Below are 24,856 nucleotides of genomic sequence, written 5' to 3'. Positions count from 1 at the left end.
AGCAAAGAGGGATTTAAGTATTTAAAAACAAAACCCCTACGTATTAAATTATATTTTGTATTAAATGATATGAAACACAAAAACAATCAGAATTCGTTTTTGATTAAATTAGATTTATTCAGATTGAATTGTGACATTTTCCTGGCAACAATTTTGAAATTTTAGTAAATGGTCCTGGTCATCATAGGGTAGGGAGGGTCAGTTTCCAAAAGGACAAGGACCTGATCACCGATGTGGCTGAGAACTCCACATTAAAGTCTTCCATACAGTCAGCTGTAACACGGGGGCAGAACAGTTGCTGGTCATTATGCTGGTGATTTAGTTGTTCTGTTGATAGTCAGGGGGCCAATCCTGAAAAGTGCTTCCGTTAACACTTTTGTGGCCATGTTTGGGTAGAAGCTGTCAACATATCTTTTTGGTAAGAGGGGACCTATTGAAGACGTTCTAGGGTGGTTGACATGTTAAAAAAATATATTTTGTGACTTTTAGAAGGCATTTCAGGCCTATTTTTCAGATTTCCTGCTCGAAATGACATGCCCACAATAAATATAGAATATCTCCCCAATCACAAGGGCCATATACATAATCTTGGTATCGAAAGAAAGCTAACAGGGGGATGGCTGCAGAAGTGTCAGAATCTAAATGTATGTTACTGTGTCGGAGAAAATAGAGCTAGACCATTGAAAAAGTCAAAAATTCAATTTCCGTCTAAAAGAAAACATGTTTTTGGAGTGTATATCAGCTTGGAAACATGAGATAGTAGCCCAAATAATTTAGGAATCATGATTCCAATGTATGATAGGTACTTGTGCCAAGTTAAAGCATAGTAATGTGATACAGTGCAATACTGCACAGGTTTTAATACTGTAATGTCCAAGCGGAAATCTAGATAATTCCAGAGGTGACCTTTAGTGCTAATGCTATTTGACTTTTTTATGTTGTTGTATTTTGACAATACACTTGGATATACCATGATAACACAAAATATTGATGTGGATTACTATTACTGAGAATCCTCTTCCCAGTAATGGAACCATTGTATGTAATATATACAAAATATAACATGAATCCAGTGTTAGGGTCGGAAGGAACCAGAGCAACTCAGGGGTTAGGCATGTTTATTGGGAACAGGGAGGGGAATTTGCGGGATGTGTATGGCGCAACTAGAATTCTGGATATGAGATGTGTCACTGACTATGTGTATGAGTGCAAAGCGAGTGTAGTGCATGTGTGCAGAATGGGAATGTTTGAAGTGTTGTTAGTGTGCGTGTAGGCTAAGGTGTGAGCCCGGGAGACGAGGTGTAGTCAAGGCAGCGTGGGGCACTAGAATCCCGGGGTCTGCGAGGACACTCCAGGGGGGCCCAGAGGACAGGCCCGGGAATCCGAGGGGGCACAGGAGACTCTGAGGAGGGGAGAGACACAGGGTCAGAATGGCACGACAACTGGAAGCACACAGCAAGGTAGGAAACGTGGTAAGTCTAGAATCTCAAGTCTCTAGGTTTGCTGGTTACAGATGAGCGATCTGTACGCCCATGCGCCCTCAGTGCACGTGCTGATGTGGAGGGATGAGCAGCGCACACAGAGGATCTCGGTGGTGATGTGCTTTTTTCTGGCGGCCGCACCACAACATCCAGATCAAGATCTGTTTCTTCACCGTTAAGTCTCTTCAATGTCATTGGAGTTCTTGCACCAAGCTGCACGGGCACATCCACACGCCCCACTGCAATACAGTCCTCTTCTGCGACAGAGACAATGTCTGGTACTGCACTGACTTCCACTTTCCTTGCATCCACACACTGTCAGCTGTAAGCATGTGGCTTGTACAGGTTCCTTGGTAAGAAGCTGGGGGACCAGCATACCATTCATCATGTGCCAACCGCAATTGATTGGTGAGGGCAGCTGTGAATGTGTCACTAGTGACTGTTTCCAAACCTTTGTTTGGTAGTGGGCCCTCACGATGTGCATTGACAATGCATCTTCAGTTGGTGGTAAAGTATCAACATTGGCTTTAAGTTTCAGAAAGAGAGCGCAGCGAACTTCTTGCATAGAGTTGCTGGTTGACTTAAGGTCATAGAGCTTACATACGAACTTTTCTGCCAAGGATAGAGAAGTGGGACTTGGTACTTCATCCTCACCAAAGTTGTGGAGAAGATGAGGGTACTGCTGGAACACTTTCCATGCTGTCCTTTTTCCGATTCCGGTGGGACTGGCTCGTAGTGTCACAACCAGTAATGGCATGAAATGACAACAGACCATCGAGCATCTCATTTGGCAGTTTGATATCATGAACTTTGATGTAGCGTGGTTTCTTAGCTGTTCCTGCTTTCATCCAAATTTCTTGGCTCAGTTGGTTTGCAAATACAAGAAGTAACAGCAACACATCTGTGTCTCGGCACTGAATGATGAGCCTCTAATACCCTTTTGTTGTTGCATCAGCTGCATGTAGCAGTATGCGTGTATCGCTTCTTCACGTGGCTACAAAATCACCATCTAGGAAGCCCTGGTAGACCTCTGGTGCTGTCTGTGCCAGCTGTTCCATGTCTGCTATGAATACAGCACCCCATCTTGTGTAATGGGTGTGATCATATGCAGCATACATAGTATCACTACTCTAGTCTCTATTCTACTTGACCACTTCTTCTGAGGAGAAATAAAAAAAGTAGAACTGCAACATCTTTAGCTGCAGCCTACATTATCTCAGGGGCTGGCTGGCTAGCTAACCAGCAGATTTAAACTTCTAGTATTCTAATAAATGCATAATAGATGCTATGGCTATATTCCCAGTACACATGTGCACATAGTACTCCTTAATTATAACTGTTGGTGAAGTGAAAAATTGGAAATAAGATGAAATGATCTGTGCTTGCTAGCAGATGGGGTAGATAGCTTGTAGATGGAAAACTGTTTAGCATACCTGTTTTTTGGCAACACTTGGTGGTCGAATCCGGAGGTAACTGTTATTTGGTCGTCAAATAAAGACATCCAACTCTCATACCCCTGGTCTGCCACAATGAAAGAATTAAAAACAAACAAAACATTAAAGGATTGTCTGGAAATAACCAAAGCTTGTTTTTTTTAAACTCTGCATCTTACACCTTTGTCATCATTAAAGACTTTGTCCTTGTCATTAAGTAAATTTCAAGATACGAGACATTTGACTTAAAGTGGGCTGCTCAAATCGATCACCTTGTAAAATTATAAATGTGCCTATACAAAGTGTAAACAGTGATTTAAAAAAAAAAGGAAAAATTGGAATTAATCTCTTCTATACAGTCTGCATACCATTTGTAGGAGCCTGATGAGTACATGAAATGCTTCGGGGCTAGTAGGTATATTAATGCATCAAGATGCAATTAACACTAGTCTGAGGATATGACGTCTGTTTAGTGTGGCCAGTTGATGTCTGCCTATGCTGGAGATTCAGTTAGTCACAGTCTCACCACTTTATAGTCTGATGGGTAAACGGCAAAGACATGAACTCATCACTATTCCAGCAACAGAACTGACTAGAACTCAACAGCACAGAGAGGAAGTAACTAATAATATTTGGGAACTTACCAGAGGCTGAGATCAGCAAACAAGCCGCCTTCTCGCATATTTGGTGTACAGCATGGCAGACAAACCTGAAGAAATGACATAAGTTGGTGAATATTAGCAGTTACTTATTGGCTTGAACCATCAGTGCAAGACCACGATTGTGCAAAGGTTATTTTATTGAACCCCACACTTTATAAAGTTACACTGGAGATTCAGTTAGTCACAGTCTCACCAACCTATGGTCTGATGGGTAAACGGCGAAAATGTGAACTCATCACTATTCCAGTAGCAGAAATGACCAGCAGTACATGGCACAGACAATTCAATCTGAACACTTTCATGTGCTCACCTCAAGCTCAGCAAAAAGAAGACATCTGACTCTCACATCCCTGATACGTCACAGTGACAGATCTAAAAGGAAAAAAAATGCATTATTATTTTTTAATTTTTTTTACAAGATTGCTCTGGAAATAACTAAAGCTTGTTTTTTTTAAACTGCATCTTACGTCTTTATCATTAAAGACTGTCCTTGTCATCAAGTAAATTTGAAGATATGAGACATTTGACTTAAAGTGGGTTGCTCAAATCGTTCACCTTGTAAAATTATAAATGTACCTATACAAAGTGTAAACAGTGATTTAAAAAAAAAGGAAAAATTGGAATTAATCTCTTCTATACAGTCTGCATACCATTTGTAGGAGCCTAATGAGTACATGAAATGCTTCGGGGCTAGTAGGTATATTAATGCATCAAGATGCAATTAACACTAGGCTGAGGATATGATGTCTGTTTAGTGTGGCCAGTTGATGTCTGCTTATGCTGGAGATTCAGTTAGTCACAGTCTCACCACTTTATAGTCTGATGGGTAAACGGCAAAGACATGAACTCATCACTATTCCAGCAACAGAACTGACTATAACTCAACAGCACAGAGGGGGAGTAACTAATAACTAATAATATTTGGGAACTTACCAGAGGCTGAGATCAGCAAACAAGCCTTCTTCTCGCATATTTGGTGTACAGCATGGCAGAGAAACCTGAAGAAATGACATAAGTTGGTGAATATTAGCAGTTACTTATTGGCTTGAACCATCAGTGCAAGACCACGATTGTGCAAAGGTTATTTTATTGAACCCCACATTTTATAAAGTTACAGTGGAGATTCAGTTAGTCACTATCTCACCAACCTATGGTCTGATGGGTAAACGGCGAAAATGTGAACTCATCACTATTCCAGTAGCAGAAATGACCAGCAGTACATGGCACAGACAATTCAATTTGAACACTTTCATGTGCTCACCTCAAGCTCAGCAAAAAGAAGACATCCGACTCTCACATCCCTGATACGTCACAGTGACGGATCTAAAAGGAAAAAAAAATGCATTACTTTTCTTTTATTACAAGATTGCTCTGGAAATAACTAAAGCTTGTTTTTTTTAAACTGCATCTTATGTCTTTATCATTAAAGACTGTCCTTGTCATCAAGTAAATTTGAAGATATGAGACATTTGACTTAAAGTGGGTTGCTCAAATCGATCACCTTGTAAAATTATAAATGTGCCTATACAAAGTGTAAACAGTGATTTAAAAAAAAAAAGGAAAAATTAGAATTCATCTCTTCTATAAAGTCTGCATACCTTTTGTAGGAGCCTGATGAGTACATGAAATGCTTCGGGGCTAGTAAGTATATTAATGCATCAAGATGCAATTAACACTAGTCTGAGGATATGTCTGTTTAGTGTGGCCAGTTGATGTCTGCCTATGCTGGAGATTCAGTTAGTCACCGTCTCACCACTTTATAGTCTGATGGGTAAACGGCAAAGACATGAACTCATCACTATTCCAGCAACAGAACTGACTAGAACTCAACAGCACAGAGAGGAAGTAACTAATAACTAATAATATTTGGGAACTTACCAGAGGCTGAGATCAGCAAACAAGCCGCCTTCTCGCATATTTGGTGTACAGCATGGCAGAGAAACCTGAAGAAATGACATAAGTTGGTAAATATTAGCAGTTACTTATTGGCTTGAACCGTCGGTCCAAGACCACGATTGTGCAAAGGTTATTTTATTGAACCCCACACTTTATAAAGTTACACTGGAGATTCAGTTAGTCACAGTCTCACCAAACTATGGTCTGATGGGTAAACGGCGAAAATGTGAACTCGTCACTATTCCAGTAGCAGAAATGACCAGCAGTACATGGCACAGACAAATCAATTTGAACACTTTCATGTGCTCACCTCAAGCTCAGCAAAAAGAAGACTTCTGACTCTCACATCCCTGATACGTCACAGTGACAGATCTAAAAGGAAAAAAATGCATTATTATTACTTTTTTTTTACAAGATTGCTCTGGAAATAACTAAAGCTTGTTTTTTTTAAACTCTGCATCTTACGTCTTTATCATTAAAGACTGTCCTTGTCAAGTAAATTTGAAGATATGAGACATTTGACTTAAAGTGGGTTGCTCAAATCGATCACCTTGTAAAATTATAAATGTGCCTATACAAGGTGTAAACAGTGATTTTTTTTTAAAAAAAAGGAAAAATTGGACTTAATCTCTTCTATACAGTCTGCATACCATTTGTAGGAGCCTGATGGGTACATGAAATGCTTCGGGGCTATCAAGTATATTAATGCATCAAGATGCAATTAACAATAGGCTGAGGATATGACGTCTGTTTAGTGTGGCCAGTTGATATCTGCTTATGCTGGAGATTCAGTTAGTCACAGTCTCACCACTTTATAGTCTGATGGGTAAACGGCAAAGACATGAACTCATCACTATTCCAGCAACAGAACTGACTAGAACTCAACAGCACAGAGGGGGAGTAACTAATAACTAATAATATTTGGGAACTTACCAGAGGCTGAGATCAGCAAACAAGCCTTCTTCTCGCATATTTGGTGTACAGCATGGCAGAGAAACCTGCAGAAATGACATAAGTTGGTGAATATTAGCAGTTACTTATTGGCTTGAACCGTCGGTGCAAGACCACGATTGTGCAAAGGTTATTTTATTGAACCCCACACTTTATAAAGTTACACTGGAGATTCAGTTAGTCACTGTCTCACCAACCTATGGTCTGATGGGTAAACGGCGAAAATGTGAACTCATCACTATTCCAGTAGCAGAAATGAACAGCAGTACATGGCAGACAATTCAATTTGAACACTTTCATGTGCTCACCTCAAGCTCAGCAAAAAGAAGACTTCTGACTCTCACATCCCTGATACGTCACAGTGACAGATCTAAAAGGAAAAAAATGCATTATTATTACTTTTTTTTTTTTTACAAGATTGCTCTGGAAATAACTAAAGCTTGACTGAAGAATTGCTGCATCTCGGGATACAAGAATACTGAAGGTGGATGGGTTGCTCCAATAGATCACCCCGTATACAACATGAAATTATGACAGGGTATGTAAAGGCATAAGTAATTAACAAAATAATTAACAAAACTGAGGGAGTCTCTTCCATACAATAAGACCATGGTCTCTAGGAGCCTGATAGAGATTAAACACTTCAAGGCTATACACAAGTATATAAATGCACCAAGATGCAATTCTCGCCAGTACTGCGATATGAAGCTTTTTGTTGAAGCCAGTCGCGAGTGTTCTGACTACACTGGAGATTCAGTTAGTCACAGTCTCACCACCCTTTGGTCTGATGGGTAAACGGCAAAAATGAGAACTCATCACTCTTCCAGTAGCAGAAATTACCTGCAGTACACAGCCCAGAGAGAATTAATTTCATCTACAACACTTCATTTACTCACCTCAAGCTCAACGAGAAGGCATCTGACTCATCCCTGGTCTGCTGCAGCATCATGAGATCTGAGGAATAGGAAGAAGAAAAAAAACCATAGGGTGAGCTGGCAATACTCAAAGCACGATTTATCAATTTCTGCATCTTACACCGGTATCTGGGCCTGAACTGATTTTATAGTTTTTAATTATTTTTCATTGGCTGTTGTGTTGCTGTAAAGCCCCTTGAGGCAAATTAGTAATTTGTGATATTGGGCTACACAAATACAACTGACCTGACTTGTACACTAAATAAGTTTAAAGATACAATTAATCTAAATTGAAGAGTTGCTCACATAGACGACTTGTGTTATACAAAATGAGTAGCGTATATATAAAAAAGGTGCAGACATGCACCAAAAATAGTAAAAAAAGAAGAAAAAAAAGTAGTAATAGGTTTCCTTATGATGTGCACAAATCTGTAAGAGCCCAACACAACTATTGTATATAAAAGACTACGTATTAAGAGGTAAACGCTAACATGACATGTTTAGCGAGGCACGGACTATCTGGATCACACCGGAATCAGTTAGTCGGTCTCACCTATTCTACTCGAGGAACTAACGCCACATATTTAGGACACCGTTAATGATGTGACAGAAATGAGCCAAAATATGTTTCCACAATTGCACGTATGTGGCTGTCAGTGTAACTTCAACCCTTCTAACTAATTACCCTCAACGGCGAGCTATTGATCAGAAGCCCGCATGAATAAGCTGTACTGAAGGAATAGCCAATATGCCGAAGCCAGATGACGGATCACCCGAAGGTCATAGGGCAATAATGTAACACAGCTTGGGAGCACAGCTCTCATCGCGGGTCTGAAGACGGGTTCAACAGCAGGTCACGACCTGTGCCATGACCTTTACTCCTCAGGAGGCCAAAAAAGGGGATTGTCCGAGTCACATAATTGAGAGGACAATTCCCCTGATTCTGGCTCTGGCCAAAAACCACAAATGGACAGTGTTTACAGAAGCTGAGTTGGGGGGGGGGGTTAGGGTTGCCAAACACCCTGCAGTCTCTCTCTCTCTCTCCCCCCCCTCTCTCCCTCTCTCTCTCTTGTAACATGTGGCTGTCGGTTGCCTAACACCCTGCTGTCTCTCTCTCTTTCTCTCTCTCTCTTGCCTAACACTCTGCAGTCTCTCTCTCTCACTCCCTTTCTCCTTCTCTCTCTCTCCCTAAATCTCGCTCTCCCTCTCTCTCTTGCCTAACACCCTGCAGTCTCGCTCTCTTTCTCCCTCTCTCTCTCCTCTCCCTTTCTCCTTCTCTCTCTCTCTCCCTCTCTCTCTTTCTCTCCCTAAATCTCTCTCCCTCTCTCTCCCTAAATCTCTCTCTTTCTCTCTCTCTTGCCTAACACCCTGCAGTATCTCTCTCTCTCTTGCCTAAAACCCTATAGTCTCTCTCTCTCTCTGTGGGCGTTCGAACACTGAAGGCATGATTAATCGAGAGGGCCGCTGGTCGGGAAAACAGATTATACACCCCAAGTGTCACCCGTTTGTATGTATTTTGAAAGTTCGACTGTCAAGAACAATACCGGCGTATAAAAGCCTTGCACGAACGGAAAGGTTCACCCCTATCAGTAGCCGAACCCACGACCGAGACGCGGGGTTTCTGATCAGCAGGAGTCATAAAGCAGCATGCGTCGAGACTTTACTAAACGACGGGGTCGCTGCTAAGATACGAAACACTAGACTGACGTCATCGGCCGACCATTAAACTGAGACGCAGCCACCTTGCATTCAGGGGGACACTGCAGACAACTCGATGACCATGCGCTTTTCCCATGTGGCTGAGCTAGCTAGCTCGCTAACGTTAGCTGGCTACACGGAAACCGGCAATGTAAATAGAACCGATGCATTTCCGGTTACCAGGCAATATCATATGTAGGTGGGTTAAAATCAATAAAATGACCTTGCAGTTGCTTACCCTTCTAGGACGGCTCCCCAAGAAGTCTTCTTTCGGCTGACAAGGAGCACGACATATTTGCGAACGACCGTCTTGCTGCATCGGGCGGAAGAGGAGGGACTTCCGGTCTGTCCTCCCCCATCTCTCTCTCTCTCTGTGCGCACAGGAGTTGCGCACTGGAAATACCCGCGCCGCAAGGTTACTCCCCCCCCCCCCCACGCAGCAAGTGTACATGACCGAAACGTGCTCGACTCCTCATCCACCGGCAAACGAATGAGAAAAATAAATTAAATACTAATCAAAAATGCGCCATTTAATTTTTTTTTTTTAAATCGTCATTCGGAAAATACCACGTGGTTTTAGAGACGACTTTTGTGAGAGTCGAATCTAAGAGTCCGGTTCTTGCCCGTTGTTACTATTTCCCCGTTATGTCCATGACGTCATCGGTGCCGTTCTTCATCCTTTATCAGCCGATCATCCGTCCAAACACCTGATGACACTCTGCCACAGAACACAGACGGGCTTAATTAGGCGGAGACACATTGGTGAACGACATTACGGTGCAGGCAACCTGATCAGGATTTTGTGTCCAACAAAAAATAAAAAATAAACGAGTTATGTGCTAAACTGTTACACGTGTCACACAGACGCACCATAATGTTAATTTGCTGTGTTGAAAACAGTTTACATCAGCCCTGCATAACGACACGCAATTTTGTTATTATTATTATTATTATCATTATTAATTATATTATTATTGTTGTTATTATCATTCATTATTATTGTTATTATTATAATCATTATTAATTATTATTGTTGTTATTATTATAATTATTATTATTGTTATTATTATCATTATAAATTATTATTATTAATTATTATTATTGTTATTATTATTATTTATTATTATTGTTATTATTATTATTAATTATTATTGTTATTATTATTATTATTATTAATTATTATTATTATTATTGTTATTATTATTATTGTTATTATTATCATCAAGGCCACGTAGGTGTAATTTAGTCCACGCATTTTTCAATCAGTAAAACTTACTCATTACGATCCAATAATTTACAATCGAATCATTAATAACATATTTGATTTTTTTAAGGACCGTTTTGACACGACTTCACACCGAGAAGTGTCAATAACAAGTGCTGGCACGGATTGCAAAAAAAAACCATAAAACACATCTTAGAGCCCCCTGCCTGCACATCCTCAACTGTGACGCGGATTTCCAAACCAACTTTTTGAATATAAATTTTTAAAAAAAGGCAATTAAGCAGCTACTTAAAAAAACACGAGACGTAATTCTCAAACGCCGCTCATCGTACGACACGTCTTCGTTTATTGAAATCATTTATTCACAAAACACATTTACAACCATGCATGCTGTGGGGGGGGGGAGAGCAAACCCAGAATGAAAGAAGAGAGAGAGAGAGAGAGAGAGAGAGAGAGAGGGAGAGAGAGGGGAGACGAGATGGAGGCGGCTGTGTTGTGGACTCTGTGACAGACCACTTCACATGACGGATGATGAGTTATTCACACACCTTTGGTGCAGACGGGGGACGCCGGGAGGGAGTGCGCACCTCAAGCATGACGGGCTCGCGGTGCCCCGGGGGGGGGCTGCGCGCGTGTAGGGGAGCTGCCGGGGGGGGGGGCTCTACAACAACAAGGAGGCAGACACGAATCCACACAATATATTAATCTTACAGCGTCCGGCCGCTGGGCTGGGCTGGGCTGGGCTGGGCCGGGACTCGAGTTGGAAGAAACATAAAACAAATAAAAAATAAAAAATGGCCTGCGTGAGATCCGCGCGCCAGCCAGAGCGAGGGAGCCACGGCGGGCGGGCGTGACGCGGCTGCACGCGGCGGCGGCGGCGGCTCTACTGCGACCCGGAGGACGACGACGGGCCCTGGTTCTCGGACTCGGACGGATGCGACGCGTTGAGGAAGTGCCCGCTGGCGCCCACGTACAGTCTGGATCTCATCGGCCACTTCTGTAAGGACACAACAACCCAACCCCACCACCACCCCCACCTGTTAAACACGGCCGGACTGTGTCCTGGGTTTTACCCGTCATCCTGCGGGTTCACATGGGGGGGGGGGGCATGTCAACAAGACGGGGTTTTCTTTTCGAGAAGATTCCTTTTCCACAACTTTACAATAGCTAACCCGTATAAAGGCAACACTGGTCACATATACATGGCCCTTTATCATCATCATCATCATTATCATCATCATCGTCATGCTCACCAATAGCTAACCCGTATAAAGGCAACACTGGTCACATATACATGGCCCTTTATCATCATCATCATCATCATCATCATCATCATGCTCACCAATAGCTAACCTGTATAAAGGCAACACTGGTCACATATACATGGCCCTTTATCATCATCATCATCATCATCATCATCGTCATGCTCACCAATAGCTAACCCGTATAAAGGCAACACTGGTCACATATACATCGCCCTTTATCAGACATTATCATCATCATCATCATCGTCATCATCATCATCATCATCGTCATGCTCACCAATAGCTAACCTGTATAAAGGCAACACTGGTCACATATACATGGCCCTTTATCAGACATCATCATCATCATCATCATCATCATCATCATCCTCGCCATGCTCACTTACTTTGACCGGGTGCAGGTACCCGTCGCCTTTCAGCGAGTGCAGCGCCTCCGTCTGCTTGGCGCTCTCCCCCTCCTCCGCGCCTCCTTCCTCCTGCAGCGTCCGTGTCAGGTGGGCGATGTAGGTGGTGGCCAGTATCAACACGTCGAGCTTGGACAGCTTGGTGTCCGGCGGCACGGACGGCAGAGTCCTTTGTAACTCCAGGAAGGCGTGCCGGAGGGTCTGCACCCGGCTCCTCTCCCGCGCCGCGTTGGCCGCCGCCGGGCGGCCCCGGCCACCGCCGAGCGCCGCCCCTCCTCCGGCCGGGACCGCCCTGCCGGGCCGCTGCACCTCCCGCCGGCGGCCGTCCGGGCTGGGGCTGGAGCTGGGGCTGGAAGCGGGACTCTCGTCCATGAGGGTCACGGGGGCACCGCCGCTGTCCGTTCGGACCGTCTGTCTTCCGACCATCGGGAGCGCGCGCTCGCTAGCCTGGACACGTGGGGACAGCTGGGTTATAGCGGACGTTTCATAAGAGCGTCCACTTCAGCCTATTTTCAGAGATCTACTTTCACAGCCTGACACATTTCAGGAGATGCTTCGGAACTTTTATGAGAGAATCCGTCGTGGGGACTCTCACAAATATTCTCCTGTAACTGGGGGGGATACCCCCCTCCCCCTCCTTCCCCTCCCCGGCCGCGGCAGTTCCCGTGGTTGCGTCGTCCCCCGAATTCGCTACAATGTGATTTATGACAAGTGACGCGTTCTCAGCGTCTTTCGTCGCAACAAAGTTGCCACGCTCGACACGCGCGTGAGTCAGCCCACACGCGTGTCGAGCGCACTTTATAACGCATCCGCACAACCGCGCGGCAGCCGCGTCACAGACGCTCCTCGTCCGTCCGCGGAACGGGGGGCAAGTCGAACCCGGGTACGGGGGGACTCGCCAGAACCTCTCACCGCCGGGACGACGACTAACGCCAATACACACGACACGCATCTTCCGGAGGCAAGTCTGCGAGACAGACCGGTTTCCTAAACACAAAACTCGACCCCCCCACACCCCACCCCACCCCACCCCACCCCCACCTCACCCATCCCACAGGGGCGGCGTTCGGAGTTTTACCTCTTCTGGAATTCCTTGAAATCGGCCGTCTTGAGAAGCGACATCAAGGCGACTCCGGCCGGGCCTCCTGTCTTCTCCTCCTCCTCCTCCTCTTCCTCCTCCTCCTCCTCCGCCGGCGGACCGCTGAACGTGCGCACCGTCAAGCACAGCCCGCTCCGCCGTGTAGCCTTATAAAGGGGACGCCGTCCGCGCGGGGTCCGCAGGGGGGGGGGGGCGCGCGCGGCCAGGCCCCTCACCTGTGCGCGCACCGGCGTCTCCGCGGAGGAGCCCCCTTTTTTTTTTTAATTGATTGGATCCACAGAGGAGCGGACGGGTCTTTCGTCCCGGACTAATTAATCACAATCCCCCCCCTCCTCCTCCCCCTCCTCCCCCGTAACCGCGCTATAAAAAAAAAAAAAAAGAGAAGAAGGAGAAGAAGGCCCACCGCGGCGGAGCGAGGCGCGCGCGCGCTGAAGCCTCTCCTATATAACTTCTCTTCAGGTCTGACAGAGAGAGCGCGAGCCGAGAGAGCGCGAGCCGAGAGGCAGCACCCTTTTCCCCTTTTTTGTCCAACCCCCCCTTTTTAATCCCCGGTACGGGGTAGAGGCTGCAGCCCTCTCCAATTGGCTGCAAACCCGACCCTTTTATTTTCTATATATATATATATATATATATATATATATGTATGTGTGTGTGTGTGTGTGTGTGTGTGTGTGTGTGTGTGTGTGTGTGTGTGTGTGTAAAAAAAAGAGAAAAGGACAAAGTAAACAGGCCTTGGGTCCGATCCAGAACCGCTCTTCGTGTAGTCTAGTCTATCCGAACGCCATTTGCACAAAAGAGAAGGAAAAAAGAGCACGAAGACAAGTCTGACAAGTGTAAGTCGATATGCAAAACGCCTTGACTGATTGCCAGGCTCTCTCGGCTTGCGAGCTCGTTGGAACGGCTAATAAATAAACGCCAAACGCCGCAATCAACAGGCAGGTATTGAGGAAATTCTTGCGAGGCTCCCAAATTAATCACCCCCTGATTTCCAGGGGGTGATTAATGAAAGGAATTATTCATAACATGTATATCCTCGGACTGTTCTTAATAAACGGTGTTTTTGTAAGGATGGCGTGACGGCGCTGCTCGGGGCGACTAATTACGAGGCAAAGCGAAAACAGCGGCCTGGGGCCTGGGGGGTTCGGGGTCACTAATGACCCCACGTGTACCGCGGGTTACCCCGTTGGCTCGTCGTCGTGATGACAACGGATACGCCGCGACCGCTCCAGCCGCACACGCCTGTGTTACTCGGCGCACGACCGACCCACTAATTTGAACTCCCACAACCACGGCGGTGAAGAAGGCCGGTCGGCGTCTCGCGGCGTACGTCACCCCCGGGACGCAGGCGAGGAGACGTCACACTCGGGTCTAACGAGTGTTGTGCAAAAAAGCACACCGAGTGTAAATGTGCCACCATTCAGCGAGAGATGAGGCCTTTAAGGCGCAGTGGTAGTGAGATGATTTATAGCCCATACACTAAACTGAGGGGATCAGGGATGGGGGGAGGCCCAAATATACAGGCCGTAGTACTGCTCTGGACGGCTGCTGGTCCGGACGACGGGGCTGGATGACACGCCAGGGACCAACGTCAGACTGCAAGTCGCCAAAGGGAGAAACGTGAAACCGTGACAGCGAGGACCGCTATTTTTATTTTGATTTCTTTTGTCCAATTTAGACTTTATGCTTCTGACAAAAAAATACGCGCGGCTCATTTCAATGTCTTTTTCCGCATTAAGCCGTCGTTCGCAGACGCCGCTCGACAAAATGTGGTTTGTGTAACAGGTGAACTGGAGGTAGAGGGGAAAGAGTCAAACCGAACCGTTATAGATGGCGCGTCACGGGGGGAAGGTGGAAAAATGGCCACCTTTGCAGCATGCCAGAGCGGTTAGGTCATGCCCAGGGTATTTGTGATGGCTCTACGGGCACCGGGCGGGTGGATCAAGGACAGCGGCTGTCCTGCTGAAGGTGTTGGGGGGGGGGGGCGGTGAAGGTAATGTTATGAATAGTGGCGGCACGGGCGGCTTTTGTCAGGGCGACCGAGGCAGTTGTGAGACGTCACCGCTGTGTGAGCTGCAGCGTGTGTGTGTGTGTGTGTGTGTGTGTGTGTGTGTGTGTGTGTGTGTGTGTGTGTGTGCTTTCACTGGACTGACGTGTTTTTCTCACAGGGCGACGTGGTGGCGGACGGAGGACGTTTCAGCCATACTGCTCAGCAGCCCAGCGCTCCGGGAGAGAGAGCTTTGCCGCGTGCGCCCTGCAAGATAAGAGAGAAGAAGTTACGATGCGAAGAACCCGCATTGTCAACACAACGCGCCGCCTTCCTGCGCTTTTACATTGCGGCATTTGTCAAATTGCGTGTCGGGGACTTGATGGTGTGTGTGTTTTTTTTAATGCATTATTGTTAAAGTTGTTATTTTAAAAGTCAAACAGAACCAGACAGCGCTGTGACAGCTCCGGTCCTTTTAATTATTCTGTGACTGTGACCCGCAGTGGAAGGTGAATAAAACGTTAAACAGAGAAACAGCTGGCGTGACTTGACACACATTGAAGCCGTGTGTCGAGCGCGAAGAAAGAAGAGCCGAGTTGAGAGACGCCGACGATTGAATCGCTCGGAAAAAAGGAAAAAAAAGGCAAATTCAAAATCTCAACTCAGCCCGTGTGTTTCCAGAGCGCTTTGAATTAGGGGGGTTTATTTGTTTCCCGAGCCGTTATTTTCACCTTGCAAGTTGGCTCCTTTTTCATTTGTTTACTTGCGAACCAAACCGTAACACGGATCAGGATAGGCGCTTCGGCCTATTAGCGATCCTCAGTAACAGCAGGGGGTCTGAATATCTTCTCGTTTTTTGGACCGACTCGCATTTAAATATGCCAGAGGACGGTGTGGGGGTGTAATGGGTCAATTTCAAGCACTGACCGTCCCGCAACTGGAGTCAGCAAGAGAACAGGGTCAGTGATTGAGGACGGCCTGTGTGGATTGTCAGTACCTCCTCGCTGCGCTGTCCAGTCGTGGGGTGGGGGGTGGGGGGGTCGGACGGCACTTTCGCGGGGGGCCGTAGAGACCGCAGCGCCCTCCTCTTCTGCAGGATGGCGGTATGGCTGTAGCAGTATCCAGGATGTGGACTGCAAGCCACGTCTAAGTCAGCTGGAATATAAACAAAGCCAACGCACACACACGCGCACGCACACACACACACACACACACACACACACACACACACACACACAACCACAGAAAGCCATCCAGCAGCACTCAGTATGGCAAAGACAAATATGTTTGCAGATAAAATTGCGATGAGGGTCTTTTGCAAGTTGCCACATAATTCAAATAGCACTTCCTCTCAGTGGTTTCCATATTTTGCTGAAAAATTAGAGCAGGTTTGTGGAGGTGGCTATTTAGCTGTAATGTGGTGCTCCACCTTAATGGACTTTAATGACAGATCCGTGTGGCTATTCTGGGGTGTAATCAGGAAGACCGTGCAAGGTGGGAAAACAGGAATGTCCAGAAAAAAAATAAATCCGTAGTGACGCTTTAAAAATACTGGACACTTTAAAATGAATAAAAACCAAAGTCATGTAGCCATGCATTCAGTTCAGAACCCCCCCCGCCCCCCCCCCCCCAAAAAAAGGAGGAAAATAAACCCAACAACCACTATGTGGTTGAGTGATTTACTTGTTAATGGATAGCTGATGAACTTCCCGGTCACGAGTCGCTCATCTTTCAGTCGGTTCTTGGCCTCTTTCGACGCTTTCCAGTTAATAAGGAATTGTCTGCATAACTCACCAATTTCCTTTCCATCGAGAACCTCTAGAAAAATACAAGACATACACACACACACAAAAAAGTACAGAGTGCCATTAAATCATGAGGCGGTGGGTAAGGCCTAGTTAGGTCAATGCAGTTGTCTGGATTACGGTGCCATTCATTGGGGGTGGGGGGGGGGGTGAGTGTGTAATATTTCACCTAGTCTTCGGCACACAGTGATCAGGCGGTCCCTGTACTTGGGTTTGTTAGAAACCGGGTTTCCGCTCAAATCCACTCGGTTTATCCGCGGCCACTGGCTGAACACGTCCTCTAACTCCTGAGAAGAAACCAGTCGAGAGACATTTCGAGCAGAATTCGCCACTGTTGAATATTTTCTGCCTGCACACCATTTAAATGCAGACTGGGCTGCTTACTTTTTATCCGCGTGATGTGAAAGTCGTGCGAAGATAATTACTAATAACAAAACTTTGTAAAGGCAAGGTGAAAATACAAAGGTGAGCGCAAGGGCCAATGGAAAATGCATAAACAAGACATCAATCTGTTTTAATAAACAGTGTCGCCGGTGTCGTGTAACTACGAGTTTTCCCCCGGGGCGGTGTGCGCCGGCTCCTCCAGCGAGTTGCCTGCAGTTGTATGTTTATCTAAAGGCACATTAATCCAACCCTGGAAATATGAATACTCTCTGGACACGCTCTGATTGTTCATTGCCTTCCTGTCTTGGCCAAAGCGCTTCCACTTTTCCAGCTTGTGCCGCAATCAGTTCAGAGGGGACCCCTGAGCGCTGTGCGCTCCGAGGCTTTGATAAATGATCGTGTCAGGGCCGTCACTCAGAAGGGCCTCACCGAAGAGCAGCCCAGCGCCAAATTGCCCCCCACGCGGGGGCGTGCAGAGCAGCACGGGCTAGATGTTTGCTCGGCTCGGCTGGCTCTGTTCACTGGACTAATGATGGGCCAGTTATGAACCTGTATTTGACCAGGGCTTCGATTCCCCTGTCCTCTTTGCCCTGTGCACGGCTAACGGCCTCCGAAGATACTCCCCATTTGTCACCCTGTCTGACTGCCTGTCATAATCTATTTTAAAAATCCATAATGTTTCCTCCGGATTCTGCCCAAATTGTGCACAAGGAGGGATTGATCCTTTGGGGCGCTTGTCTTTGCAGGATCAATAGTGGCAGCCGGGTTGTATAAATTATAGAAGATATCTGGGAAAATGAGAGCTCCCTCTGACACGTGTACGGCAATTACCTGCACAACGGTTCTCGGCAGAACACCGGCGCGCTGAAGGAAAAAGACTTAGCGTCAATGTGCCGTCCTAGCGCTACACGCCTGTGAGAGGGAAGACAAGGACCGAGCAACGTAAAATTTGAGGCATCGTGCCATCGGGAAGGAGTCTGGGCCATTTTTTCTTTCAAGGTCAACATAGCGACCAGAACCCCTATCTCTGCTTCAGATGCGTCTCTTGTAAAGTTAAGCATTGGCGGCGCTGAGTATCAAATGCAGAACTCCAAAGCGGGGTGAAAAAAAAAAAACAGCCTCCCAAGGAAGGAGAGAAACTTGTGCTTGTTTAAAGCTGTCAGCGAGGGAAGTCTCCGGGGACCGGCCTGCTGATTTGTTGAATAATTCTGACCCTGTGCAAATCACGGAGACTGGGAACCTAATGCAGAATTTGCAGGATTTGATTCTTTAGCACCTAGTTCAACACCTCATTTCATACAACGGTGCAGAAGGCGTACCAGCGGGGCAATAGCAACGTTAAGCTAATCCCCTACTGTAACAGAGATTGCGCCGATTTAAATGCGCAGTGTTGCACACAGACGCTGTGACGTGGTTACATTTCCCAACCCGGTGACTACCGCTGCAATGTTGGAAGAAAGAGTGAAAGTCTCAAATGGCAACTGGTTGCAGGGGCAGTATATGGTGAAGTGAAAAAAGACAAGATGTACCTCTATATCATGCAGCTTATTCTCGGCAGCAGAGAAATGCTGGAGCTCTTTGAGGACCGCCAGATCCTTGATCTCGTCGGTGTTAGTGTTATTAATATTCAGGACACAAAGAGACTCCTGCAGGAAGACATGTTTTGTCACAATTATGGTTTAGACAAATGAAATACTTCAAAAGCACACTACTATATTGCTAGTGAAGATGTCTAATACATACCAGTTAAAAGAACTAGTCTATGCAGGCGGATCGGTCGAATGCTAAATCCATATTTACGTTGTACATTAATTCTGGATACTCATACTGGAAAAAAATACACTTTCCTAAGCTTTCTGCCTCTGCAGCAGTGGTAGATAAATACAGAACAGTAGTGTTTGTTTCATTCTTATACAATATCCATCATTTGAAAACAAGTAAAACTTAGTCTCGCAACAAAACAGTGGGTAGTCCAAAGTAGACTCAAATGACAGTAATGAAGGCCGAGGGGCAACTTAAAGCTACGATCCTGAAGCTTTAAAAGAAAGAAGAAAAATGGCCGCAAATATCCGGATCATGAACGCGTTTGTCGTAGCTCATTATAATGATTCCTATTCAATAGAACTTTTACTGGGGGAAATGATAAGCATAGCGCTGTACATCTTCCCCACTGCGGCCAATTGTGGAAGTAGAGGCAGCTAGCGACAAGTCTGGAGAGGAAGTCAGGTTGTTATAGCTAATAAATGGATATGGCAGACTAGCCTCATAGATGACTTATCATTACAACATCAATAGCCTCAATACGTTTTGTTGTTTTGCTTCGATGACGAGGAAGATGCTGACACAACAACAATGGCAACTCTGGTTCATTAGTGGTCAAAAACTACTACAGTTGCTATTGGTGTGTGTGTGTGTGTCTGTCTGTCTATCTATCTAGCCAGCTATCTACCTATTTATCTAGCTAGCTATCTATGTTGCCATCCCCTCTTATGGCTGCTAATTTCTGTAGAATTCTGTAGACTAAATATCAGCACATGACATCTTCCTCTTTAGGGTGTATGTCTGCACGGTTATAAAATACTAGACTTATTTCCAGGTGGGATTCTAGATACTCCTGTGGCTGAATTTCATTTTGGTTTGAAGTTCTATAATGGCACATTTATAAAAAGCTGGAACTCTTTACATTTGCACAGCAATTTCTTTAATTATCCAAATAAGCAAGAAGCTGAGACTTTTGGTTTGTTTATCCATGGCCTGGGCAGTAAACGAAGTAAACAGACCTAACTGATTTGTCAGAGCAGACTGGGCAACAGAGGCCTCTTTGACATCATCAAACCCAGCACAATATCGCTTTTACATGGATCACTGGCCTCTAAGAAATCTGAGATTTTACGCTGAATGTGATAACACTCCATATTGGAAACAACACACATACGTATATACTAGTGTGGTAAAGGGAGTTAATTATAATGGCCTTTGACGTTAGGCCTGGTTACACTGAGGTATGTGAGATAATGATTATTATTCAGTGGTGAAAAAAATCTTTTTAAAATTAGAGAAGCTTCCAACGTTAATTTGTGAGTTTGGGCCACCTTGAATTTTCTCACACTAACTGTAGTTTGACCCACATTTTGGTAGAGGGGTATAAACATGGGTCTTACAGCAAGGGAGAGGAGGGTCCTGGGATCGAGGAGTAGCTTTTCCCCTGGTGCCAACCTCTGATTCTCCAGATGAAGCTCCTTAAGACCCCTGAGCTGCTCTAAGCCCTCCACCACAGTTATGCTGTTCCCGCCGAGATACCTGTGTCACACACACACACACACACACACATGCACTAATCTAAACCTCTGCTTAATTGTCACATCATGAAAACAATCAATCCAGCTCATCCACTCACAGCTTGGAGAGGTTCTGCAGGCTGGAGAGGTTCTCCATACAGTATATGTTGTTGTTCTGCAGGTACAGATGGGTGAGGTTGGAGGCGAAGCTTAAGTTGCTGATGTGTGTGATCTGATTGTTGTACAGGTAAAGAACTGTGAGGTTCCTACACATAGACAGATCATCCTGGAAACAAAAAAAAAAAAAAACCCAACAACACTGAATCTCATAGAACTCTGTAGATGTTAAAGTGAGGCACAAAAGGGTGAAAAAAAGTGCGCCGGCGTTTTAGTGTTGAGCGCAACTTTGACCGGCCACTCACAATATCCTCAATGTTCTTGTTGGAAAAGTTGAGGTGTGTGAGACTCTTGAGGTACTGCGAGAGGGAGCGGCTCCTTCTCTTTTTGAAGTGGCTGCTGGATTTTGCAATCAGATCCATGCTCAGACGCACCATGGCGGCCGGTCACAGACGCTGCCTCAGAGAGGATCCTTTTCAGCTGCAGCCAAGCATTCAGCCCACAGCAGTGACTAGAGCTTTCTGTTGGGGGGGGGGGGAGAAAAATAGACACCCAGGGGCCAAAATACACCATAGGGACGGGACACGAGGGAGGGGAACAAAAACTGCTACTCTGTCACAAAGATATTTTCCCCAAGTGCAAGAGAAAGTCGTTTGACGTCCCCTAACTTAACCGCATTTGATCAGAGATTCAGCATAGAGGCTTTGCGTGGCGCTAAACAAAAAGAGAAGAAAAGAGGTCTGAAAGCTGACTATTAGCCCAGGATTAGAGGATAATGGATGGCAAAACTTCTACTTGCTTTCCAGCAAAACAGATAAGGGGCCAAAGGTTGAATGACCTGCTCAATTTGTGGTAATCAGACTGGTCTATTCCCTAAAGAGGCTTTCGCTGCCCCCCCCCACCCCACCCCCCGTCTCAATACTCACGGGACGCGCTTATTGGGCTGACCTGACATTGAGACACCAAAGCCTGCATCTCATTTCTAACCCCCAAATCAGAAATCATTACGCTCCCCCTCCACCCCCCCTCCCTCCCTCCCTCAAGCCACAGGCGACACGGCGAGCGTGCGCGAGGAGGGCAGAGAGACGTGTGACAGCGGGTCTTTTCCACACTTGATCTCGGGGCCTCGGGTCGAGGTGCGCTGGCGAAGGTCACGGATCGATAGCTTCGGAGCAGTGCTCTCTGAACAGTACCTCCGTCAGGACCACCGGGGGATTCACCGAGGACAGTTCATCATAGACCCCCCTCCCCTCCCCCCCCTCCAAAATAGGGTAACACACTCATCACCACGTGGGCGAATACACATTTAGCGATAGCTTGGTACACTGTGACGGGCTAAGCTAACGTAGACAACAAGCCTCGCAAACGGGCCTTAAAACGCGAGTTTAAATGTCAAAACGCTCGCTAACGGGTAAAAACAAAAAGCCGACCTTCTGTGAAGCTCTAAATCGATCCGGCGAGCACAACTCTAACTCGCAGCGAGCACGGCGAGACGGTGACACGGCGGCCGCAGCAACGAGGGTTAGAAACAACCGGAAGCGGTTTGTTTGGAACGGTTAAAACGGTTGCCATGGGGACCGCGCTCGAGACGGCGGCCGCAGCAACGCGGGTTAGAAACAACCGGAAGCGGTTTGTTTGGAACGGTTAAAACGGTTGCCATGGGGACCGCGCTCGGGGGGGGGGGGGCCCGCTGACGGCGGAAGACTAACCGAGCGAACGGTGCGGGGCCAATTTTGTATCCCCTGTGGAATACGCACCCCTCGTATTTAAGCAGAGCGAACCTCGGTCGTGCGGCCGGCAACGTTTCCAATCCGCGGTATATTTCGCTACTTGAGCAGTTTACGCCCGAAAAAAGCGGGCGGGCGAGCGACGGGGGGGGGGGGGGGGCAGAGCGCGTGGGGTCCTCTCCGATTCGCGAGGCAAAGTAAAAACCACGGGGGGGCACGCGAAACACGTCGCGACACACAACGCGCGCGGGAGCCACGCGAGATTGGATACAAAGTAGCCGCGTTTGCAGCGTTCTTTTTCGTTTTTTTTGACGTATGGCTAATTTGGGTTCAGGGTAGGGGAAAAACGTTGGCCCGGTTCGCCGGTTTTTTTTGGAGAGCGGCTCGGATTTGTTCACGTAACAAATGAATTTCTGTTTCTCTCTCGCGGATTCGGCGTAACTGGATCTAGAAAAAACAACGGCGAGAGGAGGCGGCGGATAAATCACGGGCCGGGCGAGAAATTCCCTGGCTCCGTGTTAGGCCGCTAAGCCCCTCTAAAATAATTCATCCTAATAAGCGGTAATAGGCAAGAATAACACACGAGATTCCTGTATATAAACCCCCCCCCACTAAGTACCATTTGGAATTGTGATAAATGTGGGAGTTATTTCCCTTTTCAAAGTCGGAACCGCTCGTTCTTCGTCAGAACTCCTCTATTCTGCGGGCAACTCGTCAATGCGTTTAAAGGCGTGACGCGCAGGAGCCCGAGTCACCCTAAAACGCAGGTTTGCGGGGGTCTATGCGCGTGCACGGACGGAACCTAACCGGGGGACCCCCCCCCCCCAACATGTTTATCATCTTCTGGTGTCCCGTGTAGAATTCTTTAGGGTCCGGTTTGCAGCCGGCCTCCTTCCCAGCGTGACCTCTGCAGCGTTAGATGACGTCACGGCCGCGGCTTTCCTGTGACCGAGTGACTTGGCTCCGCTTCAGCCTTGCAGGAGCACTTGGCAGGGAGGACATGTAAGAATGTCTCCTATTTAAACCCTCCCAGAGGGGGGTGGGGGGGTGTGGGGTGGGGGTTAGCGCCCCTTCATCGCAGCAAACTGCTTGGGTTAACTCTTCTAAAAAGCAAAGCAAACACAACATCTCTGCACATTAGCAGAGCCATTAGTTTAACGGGGCCTAAAGCCGTCCAGAGATAAGTAGCTATAAAGCGTAGGATTTATCAGTCTTGTTGGTTTTAAGTTGTATCAGTGGCCAATTAAAGAAAAAAAAAACAACCCCTCTTCTTCATGTGTATGTTGGACTTGGAGCAGCCAGAGAAATGGAGTTGCACCGCAGAGACGAAGGCTGTTTTTTGCTGCAAGTGTTCAACATAGAATGTGGAATCAAAGACCACCTGTAAATTTCAATGGGGGGGGGGGTCAAGAGAAATACATTAGTGGTGGATGTTCAGCTGCCCGTCATTTGACTTAATTCAAATTTACATACATTTCCCTGTCCCACATCTTGTCGAGCATACGAAATGTCCATCTGGTCATAATCATAACATTTACACGTCCGAGCCATACTTGTCTTGATTCCCGAAACCAGCACGAAAGTTTGAGCGTGAGGCGGAACCCTTACAGGGATCGCATAGTCCGAATGCCTTCTCGGCCCTCTTGACAGTCATCCATGAAATGCATTTAAATATCTGGCAGAACTATAAGCAAGCGAGCGAGCCATCTGTGCAGAAGACCTGCTCCCCTTTTACACGTTCCCAAATTGCATTTGAGACAATTTGATAGGTTTCCTTTTTTCTCAAACACTACATTCTACACCCTCCCCCCCCCCTTTTTTTTTTATAAGACGGCTGAAATAATGGTAAAAGAAAATCATTATGGGAACCGGTGCCAAAGCCCGTGCACATGAGAAAGAGCAGACGCCTCCGCTATTCCACCGGGATTCTCTCCCGCAATACACGACATCAAAAAATATACATTCGGCCATTACAATGCTGCTGGAAAACAACAAAAAAGACAGGACGTGAGCCGGGGGCCAGGTCGGTTTGTGAAAAAAAAGGAAAAAAATAAATAAGGCAGACTCGGGTGAGTGTCTGCTGGGATGTAGAGCAGACGTGCTATGGTGAATGGACTCCAGTGTGCACGGCCTCTGCCTCTGTGCTGCATCACTACCACACACACACACACATGCACATACAAACACACACACACACACTACACACAGGACTGTGCCGGGCTTTGCGTACCACTTAGAGCCAAATGGTGCTGGGAGGTGGTCCGCGGAGACACCCCACACATGCCAGCTGCTGTTTACCTTTGTGAGGCGATACAGAGGCCGGAGTTTGTTGTTCCATTATGTAATGCCGTGGCGTGCTACACACGAATAACTTGAGCGGCCGGCAATAGGATAGGTTGTGCACGTCTTTGTTTACCGGGTGGCGCTGCTGCGGGGAGTACAGTGTGAAGCGTGACGACACGCTCAGCCAGAGCCGTCGGGGTCGATGGATGTAATAACTGCCGTTAGGTGTCAGACCCTTAAAAGTCTCATC

At 46.6% G+C, this 24,856-nt stretch overlaps 2 protein-coding genes and 2 long non-coding RNA genes across 5 annotated transcripts; all 4 read right to left on the bottom strand.

Annotated features, from left to right (window-relative positions):
* Positions 1-1,115: 1,115 nt before the first annotated feature.
* LOC130130001 (uncharacterized) lies at positions 1,116-9,380 on the bottom strand. Its single transcript, XR_008812088.1, has 8 exons — positions 9,274-9,380; positions 7,320-7,377; positions 6,732-6,793; positions 6,406-6,470; positions 5,783-5,844; positions 5,455-5,519; positions 2,915-3,002; positions 1,116-1,402 (listed from the first exon to the last, which is right to left on the bottom strand). It is a non-coding gene; the product is annotated as an uncharacterized LOC130130001 (long non-coding RNA).
* Positions 3,777-4,900, bottom strand: LOC130130002 (uncharacterized). Of its 2 annotated transcripts, none has more exons than XR_008812090.1 (3): positions 4,838-4,900; positions 4,510-4,574; positions 3,777-3,948 (listed from the first exon to the last, which is right to left on the bottom strand). It is a non-coding gene; the product is annotated as an uncharacterized LOC130130002 (long non-coding RNA). The 2 variants fall into 2 exon arrangements; XR_008812089.1 differs by having other exon boundaries at positions 4,725-4,860.
* Positions 9,381-11,143: 1,763 nt separating the features above from the next.
* Positions 11,144-12,355, bottom strand: LOC130130061 (transcription factor 24-like). The gene is made up of 2 exons (XM_056299793.1): positions 11,912-12,355; positions 11,144-11,257 (listed from the first exon to the last, which is right to left on the bottom strand). The coding sequence occupies exons 1-2, from the start codon at positions 12,353-12,355 to the stop codon at positions 11,144-11,146; spliced, it is 558 nt and encodes a 185-aa protein (XP_056155768.1).
* A 2,866-nt stretch (positions 12,356-15,221) lies between these two features.
* ppp1r42 (protein phosphatase 1, regulatory subunit 42) lies at positions 15,222-21,033 on the bottom strand. Its single transcript, XM_056299849.1, has 7 exons — positions 20,902-21,033; positions 20,599-20,765; positions 20,363-20,501; positions 18,731-18,847; positions 16,987-17,104; positions 16,665-16,830; positions 15,222-15,279 (listed from the first exon to the last, which is right to left on the bottom strand). The coding sequence occupies exons 1-7, from the start codon at positions 21,031-21,033 to the stop codon at positions 15,222-15,224; spliced, it is 897 nt and encodes a 298-aa protein (XP_056155824.1).
* Between the last annotated feature and the right edge of the window lie 3,823 nt (positions 21,034-24,856).

Source organism: Lampris incognitus, chromosome 19 (genome assembly GCF_029633865.1).
Source record: "Lampris incognitus isolate fLamInc1 chromosome 19, fLamInc1.hap2, whole genome shotgun sequence".
In the NCBI taxonomy this organism is placed as follows: Eukaryota; Metazoa; Chordata; class Actinopteri; order Lampriformes; family Lampridae; genus Lampris; species Lampris incognitus.
The sequence above is the reverse complement of the archived record's forward strand: the minus strand, read 5'-3'. Positions and strand labels throughout refer to the sequence as shown.

Bases quoted from the DNA above. Each gene is read 5' to 3' on its own strand.
- LOC130130061 (XM_056299793.1), bottom strand. From the start codon at position 12,355: ATGGTCGGAAGACAGACGGTCCGAACGGACAGCGGCGGTGCCCCCGTG. The intron at 11,258-11,911 runs GTAAGTGAGCAT...GTGTCCTTACAG, and splicing joins GGTACCTGCACCCGGTCAAA to AAGTGGCCGATGAGATCCAG.
- ppp1r42 (XM_056299849.1), bottom strand. From the start codon at position 21,033: ATGGTGCGTCTGAGCATGGATCTGATTGCAAAATCCAGCAGCCACTTC. The intron at 17,105-18,730 runs GTACATCTTGTC...GTTTCTTCTCAG, and splicing joins ATAAGCTGCATGATATAGAG to GAGTTAGAGGACGTGTTCAG. The intron at 16,831-16,986 runs GTGAAATATTAC...GTATTTTTCTAG, and splicing joins CACTGTGTGCCGAAGACTAG to AGGTTCTCGATGGAAAGGAA.